This window comes from Coregonus clupeaformis, chromosome 3, assembly GCF_020615455.1.
Source record: "Coregonus clupeaformis isolate EN_2021a chromosome 3, ASM2061545v1, whole genome shotgun sequence".
Classification (NCBI taxonomy): Eukaryota; Metazoa; Chordata; class Actinopteri; order Salmoniformes; family Salmonidae; genus Coregonus; species Coregonus clupeaformis.
In genome coordinates, this window is record NC_059194.1 from 45863410 (window position 1) to 45875979 (window position 12570).

At 45.6% G+C, this 12570-nt stretch overlaps 1 protein-coding gene across 8 annotated transcripts in view; it reads right to left on the reverse strand.

The window, feature by feature from the left end:
- fat1a (FAT atypical cadherin 1a) overlaps positions 1 to 12570 on the reverse strand; it is a 92977-nt gene that overhangs the window by 51100 nt on the left and 29307 nt on the right. For all 8 annotated transcript variants that reach the window (XR_005996267.2, XR_005996266.2, XM_041855734.2 and 5 more), the window contains exon 4: positions 2436 to 2497. Coding sequence is in view for 6 of the 8 variants with exons in the window: in XM_041855734.2 (XP_041711668.2) it covers positions 2436 to 2497 (62 nt within the window). In the remaining 2 variants the exon portion in view is untranslated. The remainder of the gene's footprint in view (positions 1 to 2435; positions 2498 to 12570) is intronic.

Genomic DNA, 12570 nt, shown 5'->3' on the forward strand with positions numbered 1-12570 from the left:
GTGTTTTGCAGGTACTATTTAATGAAGCTGCCAGTTGAGGACCTGTGAGCCGTCTGTTTCTCAAACTAGACACTCTATTGTATTTGTCCTCTTGCTCAGTTGTGCACTGGGGCCTCCCACTCCTCTTTCTATTCTGGTTAGATCCAGTTTGCGCTGTTCTGTGAAGGGAGTAGTACACAGCGTTGTACGAGATCTTCAGTTTCTTGGCAATTTCTCGCATGGAATAGCCTTCATTTCTCAGAACAAGAATAGACTGACGAGTTTCAGAAGAAAGTTATTTGTTTCTGGCCATTTTGAGCCTGTAATCGAACCCACAATTGCTGATGCTCCAGATACTCAATTAGTCTCAAGAAGGCCAGTTATATTGCTTCTTTAATCAGCACAACAGTTTTCAGCTGTGCTAACATAATTGCAAAAGGGTTTTCTAATGATCAATTAGCCTTTTAAAATGATAAACTTGGATTAGCAAACACAACGTGCCATTGGAACACAGGACTGATGGTTGCTGATAATGGGCCTCTGTACGCCTATGTAGATATTCCATAAAAAATCAGCAGTTTCCCGCTATAATAGCCATTTACAACATTAACAATGTCTACACTGTATTTCTGATCAATTTGAAGTTATTTTAATTGACAAAAAAAGTGATTTTCTTTCAAAAACAAGGACATTTCTAAGTGACCCCAAACTTTTGAACGGTAGTGTATAAATAAGGTTTTTCCCATGAACAGAAAACGAGTGTACGAATGTCGCTGTGCATTTTAATTTGGCCCCAACATGAAAGAACTGGAAGATCGCTTTGAGCTTTTTAACATTTAATGTGGTTATTTAACGTCTGCCGGAGCATTTTATTAAACGGGACAAATGAACAGCGTAATAATAATAAAACAGGCTCTGGATAAGGATTTGGAAAAACAGGAGCCTGTTGGAAAAACACACTGACTATCAGCTCTCTTTATCTCTAATCCACACACCAACCAATGCCCCTTAGATTAACCCTTAAGGGTGGCTTTTGACTCTGACTGTCCTGGGAATCTGCTCGGTCGTTCGCACAGAGGGTTCCTGACCTGGTCAATTTAACAAATTAAAGGGCTTTTGTGTCGAAAGCTTCAATTTAGTTTTCCTCTCTCTTGAGACCTCTGCAACTCGGCACTCAAATCTAGGAGTGGGCCATTTAATTTATCATAGAGGTGGATGGAGAGAATGAGAGAGAGAGAGAGAGAGAGAGAGAGAGAGAGAGAGAGAGAGAGAGAGAGAGAGAGAGAGAGAGAGAGAGAGAGAGAGAGAGAGAGAGAGAGAGAGAGAGAGAGAGGAGGAGAAGCAGGAGGCAGTAAAATGTCTTCCTCAGGAGAATAGATCCCTCCCCTCCTCTCCCCCACTATCTTTACTCTCCAGTCCCAGAATAATATTAGTGCGTTCCACTGTGTAAATTGAGTATGAAAACCCAGAGAGTTCCTGGCATGCGGGCCCACATCGGCATTAATCGGCATCCAATGAACCTCGAATTGCATTAACTCCTATAACGATAATTAAGCAGCGCCCAATCTGGTTACTCGATCTTGGCACATAATTAAATGTGCTGGCAGTAAACGTTTGGTTGGGTTGGGCAGAGGGAAGGGAATGAGGGGGGGGGGGGATCAAATCAAATATTATTTGTCACATGCGCTGAATACAACAGGTGTAGACCTTACAGTGAAATGCTTACTTACAAGCCCTTAACCAACAATGCAGTTTTAAGAATGAATACCCCAACAACAACAAAAACGCAAAAAAATACAATTTAATACTAAATAAAAGTAACAAATAATTAAAGAAGGAGGGTGGGGAGAGAAGATAGAGAGGGAGAGACAGAAAGAAAGAGAGAGAGCGAGAGAGAGAGACAAAGAGAGAGACAGAGCGATAGAGAGAGAAAAAGTGACTATCCACAAGTTTAAACATCAACCCGGCGTTGACGGCTCGCTTCCTGCCCCGGCTTGCCTCCCTCGATCCCGAGATGGTACACTGGCGAAGAACAAAGGCACAGTCACCCTGATTCCCCCCTGCAAATCACAACCGGCGGAATCATGATCCAAAACCCAAACCCCCTTCCCCCGGTTAGTTTGGAACTATGCGCTGCGTCTCTGTGCCCCAGCTTGTTTTGGTTGGCAACGCTTGGTGCTCGGCCAAAGTACGTCGGTTGGAGGTTGAAGCAAGCCAAGGCTAAAGTTTAGAGAGGCAAATAAAATGGTTGTTTTAGGACTTTTGGCCACTTCGGCTGAAGAGGTCGTCCTTGAGGGCCTTTCTGATGATTAGCAATGCTGCTAATGCTTCTCCAAACAAACACGAGGGCTCACACAGACGGACGTACAAGGAAGTAGACTGTTTTTTCTTTCCCCCTCTTCTTTCTCCATCCCCCCTTTCTGTTAGTGGTAGACCAGACAAAACAAGGTGCTTACCTCAAGAATGTGCTCATCCTGCTGTTCTCGGTCCAGCTTCCTCGAGGTCGTTGTGACGAGACCTGTCGAGGGAAAAGAGACGTTTGTTCGTACTATGGCCACGATCAATGTATCAATGTTGTATCAATGTTGCATCAATGTTATATTGTCTTACTACAGGACAATGTGATATCCATTTTCTTGACATCATGCAATCATGAAAATGAAACCACAAAACCATATTGAGAAAAAGGAAGCTAATATTGAGAAAAGGGCATATTTGAAATGGCAGACAAACTTCATTACAAGATGCATGATGTGCTTCCTAAAGACTCAAAATAGCCAAACTAACACTAAAGCAGGAAAGGGCCAGGGTAAATTGCTGATTTACATTGTTTGCAAAAACCAAGCCCTCCATTCTTTGTTTCCTTGGTTATGTCCTCCAAACCTTCTTCTAAATGACCTGCAGGAGGAGGAAGGGGGCTGAGATACTGACCCTTAGAAATGTCTCCAACCCCCGGTCACCTCTGTGCCCCAGACAGTCCACCGTCAGGCCACCCCGTCCGCCACACGTGAAATATCGCGGCGGTCCGCTAACGGGCTCTGAAACAGCAGTGGCCTCTAAACTCTAACTGAGGCTTATACCGCAAGCTGAACAAATACAGAGGCAGGCAGTCAGAGGCAGACACAGTCAATTGTAGCCCCAAGCCCGAGCTCTAGCGTCTCAAGTCATCTGTTAGAGTGTAGGGATTTCGAATGAGATCCCATGGTTTGTTTTAAGGATTTCGAGAGCCCTGGATTTCCACCGTGACTGCAATTATTTTCACACAGGGGGATGGTGTTTCTCTTTTTCTGAGGGCTACAACAGTAGTTGGGACTTAAGACTTTACGTAACCTGGCTTAGCTAAGAATAAAAATGAATGCAAAACGCCTCGAGATCTGATCCAATTTGAATCAGATTCAACCAAAGGACGGGGAGACGAGAAAAAGAGAAAGCCAAAAAAGATGGCTACATTATACGAGCAGCAGTCTCTTCTCCCCAAATAATAACCAGTGTATTCGCACTCCCAGCGTAATTGTAACCTTGCAGTAGACATGAGTGCAGAGTAGACGTGCCAGAGCAGACCGCACCAGAGCCGGCTGGTCGACCACACGGCGACTGATTATCATAGCAAAAAAAAGGATTTCCGAAACCCGAGACCATCAATGGCACATATGGTGCAAACCAGAATAGCAAGCCCACAACTTACAGCACCTCTCGAAATTGCCCTGCACAGCAAATGAAGGACTCAACTGAGCCAGAGCTCCCCAGGGCTTCATACTATACCCTAAAAAGAAACAATGTTTATTTGGAACTTAAAATAAATAAAAGAAAGAGCTATCAGCATTAGAGAAAGACAGTGTTTCCCTTGTGTGCTAAGCTAGTTTTTTTTGTTTTGTAATACATTGAACAAAGCTAATGAAGGCATTACAAGTTGGAAAAGCTTGTCCAGGAAACTGTGAGCGATTAAGAAAGGAAGGACTCTTGACAACATGCCACCGTCAGGACAAATTCAACAACTAAGTCAATGGGCTCCACTGTACTGTTGTTAAGCTTGTAATAATGCTGGGTAGTTTGGCGACGGGTAGTGTTATGGGTTGAGACTAGCAGCTAACTGTGACATAGCTTTTATAAGGTCACGGCGAACAAGGCTCTTTGTAAAAGAAGGTAAGGCATATCGGTTGGGTTGTCCTGAAAACCGGCCAATTTGCAAGCCATCTCAATGGACATAAACAAAGTGATCGTATTACCCCCATTACCCAAAGAATTAAAGTGAGAGAGGCTCACACACACACACGCGCACACACATATATACACACACATACACACAATAATATTACCCACATTTCCCAAAGACTGGCAAAGAGAGGGGGTTGCGCTCTCAAACACACACACACAAACACACGTTCCCCTTTGTCAAGCTGCCAAGTGTGCCAGGCTGAAAATCCTCCACCGCTTTAATTAAAGGACAGAGAGTTGACTCCTCTGCACCTCCATCCTAGCGAGAAGCTAAATTTAACCGAGGTAGAACTCTTAAAGGTTGCTCTAAATTGATCCGGATGGTTGGAGCCATCTTTTTTTTTAAAGCATCTTAGCTGTCTCCAAGCTCACGGGAGCAGTCCTTTGATGTGGGGTTATGCGCGTCAACGCCTATGAAGTAGTAGTGTTAGCTTAGCATATCTTCCTATCTTTACCTGAGCCACGGCTCCAGGCTTCCAGCCTCTGACGATCAATTATGCCTATGGATTGGAAATACACAGCTGCCTATAGTACTATACACAATGTACAAAACATTAAGAACACCTTCCTAATATTGAGTTGCACCCCCCCCCCGTTTGTCCTCAAAACAGACTCAAATTGTCGGGGCATGGACTCTACAAGGTGCCGAAAGTGTTCCACAGGGATGCTGGCCCATGTTGACGCCAATGCTTCCCACAGTTGTGTCAAGTTGTCTGGATGTCCTTTGGTTAGTGGACCATTCTTGATACACATGGGAAAATGTTGAGCGTGAAAAACCCAGCAGCGTTGCAGTTCTTGACACAAACCGGTACGCCTGGCACCTACTGCCATACCCCGCTCTAAGGCACTTAAATATTTTGTCTTCTCCATTCACCCTCTGAATGGTACACATACACTATCCATGTCTCAATTGTCTCAAGGCTTAAAAATCATTCTTTAACCTGTCTCCTACCCTTCACCTACACTGATCGAAGTGGATTTAACAGGTGACATCAATAAGGGATCATAGCTTTCACCTGGATTCACCTGGTCAGTCTATGTCATGGAATGTTTTGTACTGTCAGTGTATAGCTATAGGGACTAGTCCTAGATACAGAGTACAGACAGAAGTCAACATGACTAAGTTGTGTTAAGATTGGAGGAGCTGTCCAGCTGTTGGCAGGCTACATATAGGCCATCAGGGAGAAGCTTCCAGTTCCAAACCCACAAACCAGCTCTCAAAACACACACACACACGCAATCAAACACACACACACTCGACAGCAGAGAGAAGGTTGCTGTTCTAACCCACAATCTAGCTCTCCAAACACACACACACACACACACGCCTCCTCAGGAGTGGGCTGAGCCGGGGCCGACAGTAATTACAGCCAGGCTGTTTTGAGAAGAGGAGAAAAACAACAGTTGCAAAGGAGAGGCACTCCGCAGCATGTCCTTCAGCACAACCGCGTCTCCAAAATGGAGGCCGGGTGAGCTGTCCGGGACAATGCCGGGCTGGGACACAACCCAGGTATTACTGCAGTGATTAGCAGTCTAGCAGGGTGACACATATTTAGCTGTCGACTGCAGACGTGCGGGAATGTTGTGGGTGTCTGCAATGGGTGGGTTAAACCCTCCCCGGTTATGAAGGAGCTATATGAGCGGCGTGAGATATTTACCGTAATTGTTGACGAACTAGCGAAAATCGAATAAGCCCCGAGATTTCATTATTTGATCTAGGTCGGGATTGTTGTTTTTCTGTTGTTGGGTCGGGGGTAAAAAAGTTTTAAGACTTGTTTTTCTCATAAGGAGAAAACATTTAACCTCTCCTAGCTTCGAGCGCCGAAGACAACAATTTCAACATCCTCGTGTTAAATTGTTGAATCTACCAACTAGCTCCAAGCTAGTCTCCATGGAGACCCAACCAGAACCCAAAATGGTGGTTAAAAACAGCAATTTGTTTCCCGCACTTGTGTCTCCGTCACACAGCCAACACAGTCCAAGAAAACCCTCATTATCCCAAAGTGTGTATCGCATGGCAAAGTATCCCAAAAGAAGTAGCCCAAAGCATGGCCGACTTGTGTGAGGGGGGTCTAAGATAGGGCAGGGTAAACATTTAGAGTAGAGAAGGGGTTGTTTGGGGGTTCCTTTAAAGGTGAACTGCCACAGAGCCTTTAAACTGGGGACCATTGGTGGGCCTCCACAGAGTTATAATTTAGCTAGGGGAGGAATGCCACACTTCACACAGCTTTCAAAAGGCCCTTGCATTCCCCATAAGAGCCCACTTCACACGCACAAACAGGGATTCAGAGATTCAGACAGGGACACAGATTCACACAACAAGATAGAAACCACCACACACTTGGACAGGGACGTACTGACCTGCACACACACAGACAGGCAGAAAGGCTGGCACACACAGACACAGTGTAAGTGGATTCTGACAATAGCCACCCGTGCCCCTCCCACACCTGCTGCTAAGAGGGGGTCTTTGTGAAAATGGCTAGCATTTAGCGAAGGAGAGAGAGAGGGAGAGCAAAATCACTTCAAAACTAAAATGCCAGCCTCTCTCCCCTATGCACTGCACAGTCACACACACACACACACACACACACACACACACACACACACACACACACACACACACACACACACACACACACACACCCAGGGAGGATAGGGATGCTTCAGAGGACTCCATGCTCCCTACCTCATTACCCTCCTACCAGGCTAGCTAATAGGGCTCATCTAATGGATATTCATACAAGGGGATATAAACAAACAATGTCTACGTCCCAAATGGCACCCTATTCCCTACATAGAGCACTTATTTTGACAGTGGGCCCTGGTCAAAAGTAGTGTACTAAGTAGGGAATAGGGTTCCATTTGGGACGCAAAAAGACAGACCCCTACAATGAGCTCACTGTCGATCTGTAGACGGTCCTCTATTAGGATGGATACAAGGGGTCTGGGAAAATATATCCTCTCCAAAACTAATATGATGGAAGCCGAGGAGCTTGGGAATTTTCCCCGACAGGATGTGCAGGACTGCCAATAAGCGGAAGCATAAGGAAGCGCAGTTGCTTACGACCATAAAGATAAATAAATATCGACACTGAAGGAATACAATTTCGAGGACGGATTTTTATAAGGTCAATGTCATCTGTGGTCGTGGTACATTGAAAGCGTATCAGAGCCACCTGGGTGTTATGGATTCTGATTCACATGGTTAATGTGACGGGGGTCGTATTCACAGGGTACCAAACGGAAGAAAACCGGCTAAAACAGTGAGCGACTTCTCCAATGAGAGGCACACATTTTCATCTCTGTTTTGCTACGGTGTGCCTATAGGAATGCAGCCCTTGTGGGGTTTTTTTTTGGGGGGGGGGCTGTCTGTCCAGATGCCTGTTTGAGCGTGTCATTGATGTATGGTTTGGTGACAGGGGTGAGTAATTGGATACTGTGGAGCTGATTACCAGCTGGGGTCTACATACTGGCAATACTGTTTATATTATACCTAAATGTAATGTGTCTGCCTTCCATTTAGAGGGAGGGAGGAAGGGAGGGAAAATAAAGAGAGAGATAGAGAAAGAGAGAAACAGGGAGAGGGAGGTAAGGAGAGAAAGGTAGAGCAAAATAGACAGAAACACCTTGTGTGTGAGTGAAAGAACACCAATCCCCGGCAGATGACATCCATGTTTTTTTTTATCAGCTCCTGCTGATGTGTATACATTCCTGTGCTCAGTCATGCGCTGAGGACAGACAGTCTGGTCGGTGTGCAAGCTGCAGTCTGCAGTACCTCCCGGCTGCAGCGTCGGAGGATGTAGATTCAGCTGTTCCCAGAGAGGTGAGGGAGGTGCTCGGGAGCAGCTTAGGAGGAAATTCTGGGCGGGGGCGAGCCGGGAGGAACAGGTGTGCAAAGAGCTCATACTTAATGAACCTCGAAGCCTTGTAGTGCTATAGGCCTCCCTCACACTCTCAGAAAGAGAGACAGAATGACACACACTAGGTAGACACACACACACATACCCACTAAAAACAGCCTACAAAGGTGCAGGTAGCTAGAAGCTGTGGATAAGTTTCCCTGAAAAAAAAAGTATACTCCATCCTTTCCTTTCTTGCTCCTTTAATAACCTTTTGTGTCTCGTGCCAATTGTTCGGCCCCCGAATAGCAGGAAACGGCAGGAAGTTGTTGGTGGTAGTATCCATTTCCTATCTGGCTTCCCCTCGCTATCGGCCTGGGGGCTTTGAAAAACGCGGTGCACTTTGACATATGTTTCCCCCCCTCCCCTTTTCTAACAGAGAAGGCGTCACTGAAAGCTGATAGGAGTATATCACGGAGTGGATGATTTGAAGCCCGGATCCCACCGGCTATTTTCTTTTTTCTTTTTGTTCTAATGGCTTTTCATACAACTCCTGGGATTAGAAATGCATATAAAAGCTGTCAGAGCAAACCATGCTTGCCAACGCATTACCGAGATATTCCTTTTCAATTTACTACAGACTGATTCTCTGCTCCGGGCTCGCTAGGAGGAGGCGTTGAGCTCTCATTTTCAAATGGGGGCCCCCCAAAAAAAAATCACCTGGGTTTATCTTTCCCATTCATTTCAATTCGTGGGTCAACTGCTGCCACCAAATGCGGGGGGAAAACAATGTAGTTTACACAACTCTGTCCCCACACAGGACATGCCTTTGTCAGGACTAAACTGGAGGCAGAACTAAGTCAATGGGCTATGCTGTACTGGTGTCAAGTGAAGAACATTGAGTGGCTCATTGTGAAAGGGGAGGTTTTGTGTGTTAGCGCTCCAAGGCTAACTTTCATATAACAGACTATACAATAGTCTATAATCTTGGTCAAGGACAGCCTTTGATCCTAGGGAACCTTGAACCTATCGTCATAAAACAGAGTCCTAAAGGGATCGTAGTAAAACACTGAAATATTGAACCAGAGACTATTGGTGCTCCTCCTCTTACAGATCATAATCATCATCACCTTCATCATAATCATCAGTACATGATGACACATTGGTGTAATCACCTTTGGACTACATAGGATTGTCAGCTAGTTAGAACGAGGCTATCACAGACTCTCCGTGATATTCTTGTGATCTTTAGCCAACCTCTCCCTCCCTCCCTCCCTCCCTGTTTCCGGAGTGCAAGTGTATTTCCGACGAGAAGTCACGGCTGTTTGAGCACACACTCCAGCTCCGGCATTGTTCAAAGTCCAGTCCAATCCGTCGCAGCAGGCTGCCTGCATCTTTTAAATCCCACTTTCGCCAGGTATCATTAACAGCAACCGTCTTCCTACTCTCCCTCTACGCAGGCAGGCAGCTCACGTCCACCTCTCCCTGACGACTGCCCGAGAATACCTCCCGACGTCTCTTTTTAACGAGACGCCAAAGCTTTGTAGCGATTTAAAGAGTGGAGAGTGGACGTGAGAGTGGAGGCTTGTACAGAGCAGGAGGTGGGTAACTCTGTAACTCTACTCCTACACGGGCTCGCTGGGGGGGTCAAGCCGAGCGAGGGTGGGAAAAGCAGAAAACGTGTTTTCCGACCGGGGCTGTGTTTGAAAAGGACACTGAACCCACAGAGAGAGAGAGGGGGAGGGACGAATGAGAGGGGAGGGAGGGAGGGAATCCTTTGGTATGTGTATCATGATAAACCTGATCCGCTTCAACACAGCGAGTGGGTGGGTTAGCACTAGATCAGCTGGAGGAGAGAGGGGGAGAGTCGTTCACACCAGCTCTGGATACAGACCAATGAGTTATGTGAGGAGGCACATACAATGCTACACACACAGACTGCCCACATACATCAATGGCCAAGGAGTCAATCTCACAAAGCAGACAGATTTCAAGTGATCCAATTCTCTTTGGCTTCTTCGAAAGACTAGGGAAAAGAAAACTTCCAAACAGCGGGGAGGAACTCTTTTTATTCCGGACCAAGCGAAACCCCAAAACTCCATGAATTCCCATTGCCAGCTTTCTCCAAATGGGATTGCCATGGTGTCTTGCGAGAGTGAGGGAGAGAGCTGGCCTTGCACTTAAATGAAACCCCCAAAGTTGCAAGGAACTAAATAACAAGACTTGTTTACTCTGCAGAAATAAAGCCTTTCATCCTGGGATTTAGCCAGCCGATACGGGGACTGCACAGGGAAAAGGGCACGGCGACACAAAAGCAGCCAGGAGATGAAGCCTTCATCTGCGTTTGAAGCCCTCAGACTGTCAGGCAATAAGGTACAGGAGGAAAATGCTAGCTTCAATGATCGCTAGCTAGCTAAGCTACACGTGTCTGCAACGCTCACCAAAATAGGGAAAAGGGTGACCCAAAAGCACCATGAGAAGAAGCCTTCATCTATCTGCATTTGAAGCTGTCAGACTTTCAGGCAGAAAGCTGAAGGGAAGAAATGTTAGCTTCAAAGCTAATAAGCTAGCTAGCTACACATGTGTATGCAACGTTTGCCAAAACCCACACATACAACACACACTATTTTTTCCTTTCTTTCTCCCACCCCTTTGGAGAGCTTTGTAGATATGCCAAAACAGGGCCTTACTCCCGTTGCCGTTTTTGAGCATGTAATTACAGAGCGCGCTGTCCTGTAATATGCGGGGAGAATGTCATATTGAGTTGATAATGTCGACCGGGTACGAAGCCAATTTTCATCCGTCTTAATGGCAGTGACGTGGAAAATAAAAAGATAATGTGTCCCTTTCGCTTATGAACATTCTGTGATGATGTTTTCAGCAACAGCTGAGATGCACTCTTCCTCTCTCTCTCCATATAATAATACAAATGCATATAGAAGTGATTTAGTTAAGTTTATCTTGGAACAAATGTGTCCCATTCACTTATGAATATTACATTTAACGTTTTCAGCAACAGACGAGATGCACTCAACTCTCTCTACCTTCCCTCCCGCTCTCTCACTCACTCGCTCTCTCTCTCTCCCTCCCAACCTCTCCTCCACAGAAATTCCACAAACGCATATACGGTGGCAGTGATTTAGTTGAAGTTTCCCTTTGTACAAGCCACCTCTTTGTTGAACCTGACGCTAGGAGCCCTGGTGTTCCACTGATAAACGTTTGAACACACTTTGAGATGCATGAATGGGTTTCATCCCTCGCTCACCAAACAAAGCAACCGGAGAAGCATTACACGTTTGGAACATAAACAGGTAGACTCAGTAGCCCCGTAAAAGCTTTGACTTTCATAAACACCCCGTAAACTGGAAGGGGGGAAAAGATTTACTGCTAATATGTAGGCTAAGTAGGAGCATTTGGTTCAAAGGGCAAGTTGAAATCTGCTCTGTGGTAGCTAAATAGGGCAGTTTTCAGAACATCCAGAAACAATGTGTCGAAAGACCGGGACGCATATCGGATAAGTTAGGAAGAGAGAACGTGTTTAAATCCAGCCTCTTTGGATGGGGAGGAAAAAACACCCAACTACAATACACTACGGTGAAAGCAACTATTGACTATGGGGACGATCTAGGGCATCCAACCTTAAAATAGACTAAGATGGACGTCAATTCACTTTTCTCAGACACACCTTTGGGTTTTCAACAGATGAGCGGTGAGGTGCTTTCCATCTCAGAGGTTAAATGAAAATCATTGGAGGTCAGCCCAAATCAAAGGCCCGGGGTCACATTTGATCGCCCCATTGATCAGAGGGCACCGTTGGAGCTCTTACGGCAACACAGGATAATAGAATATCAGAGAATCCTATTAAAACGTTGGGTGAAATTAAACCTCTTCGGCTGATCAGATCCTATGTGATTAATCACTGGTGTGCATTAGTGTCTAGGCTGGTCTCCACTATATACTTTCTTCAACAGGTACTAACTACAGATAGGAGAATCAAATCTAGGCCAACTCCTAAAATCCAACAACGGCTACTATCTCGACAGCATGAGTCTGGCTAACTCACCTCTACTAGTCTATACTGTAACTCACTTCAAGAATGCCTGCTCCACTTCAAGAATGCCTGCTCCACTTCAAGAGAAATACACTACACCCACTGTGTTCAGGATGTCTTATCTGTCTAAGTGGAATCTTACAGTCAACCCACACACACACACACACACACACACCCACACAAACCTTCCACCTCCCACACAACTCCCACCTTCATTATCAAACCTATCGGCCATTGCACCATTGAGTTAATGCCTAAGTGAGCTAAATGCAGCTGAATGTGAAAGAAAGAAAGAAAGAAAGAACGTTCTCTTTCTTTCTTTCTCCCCTTCCCTTTCTTTTCTGTCTCTCCTTGGAGAGTAGCCATCATTCGGAAAGCCAGAGAGAGCATGCTACATGACCAACCCTTATTTGGTCAAGAAAATTCACATTGGCCCCTGCTATAACAAAAATAACCACAGTTTGTTGATGGGAGGACCGCCTT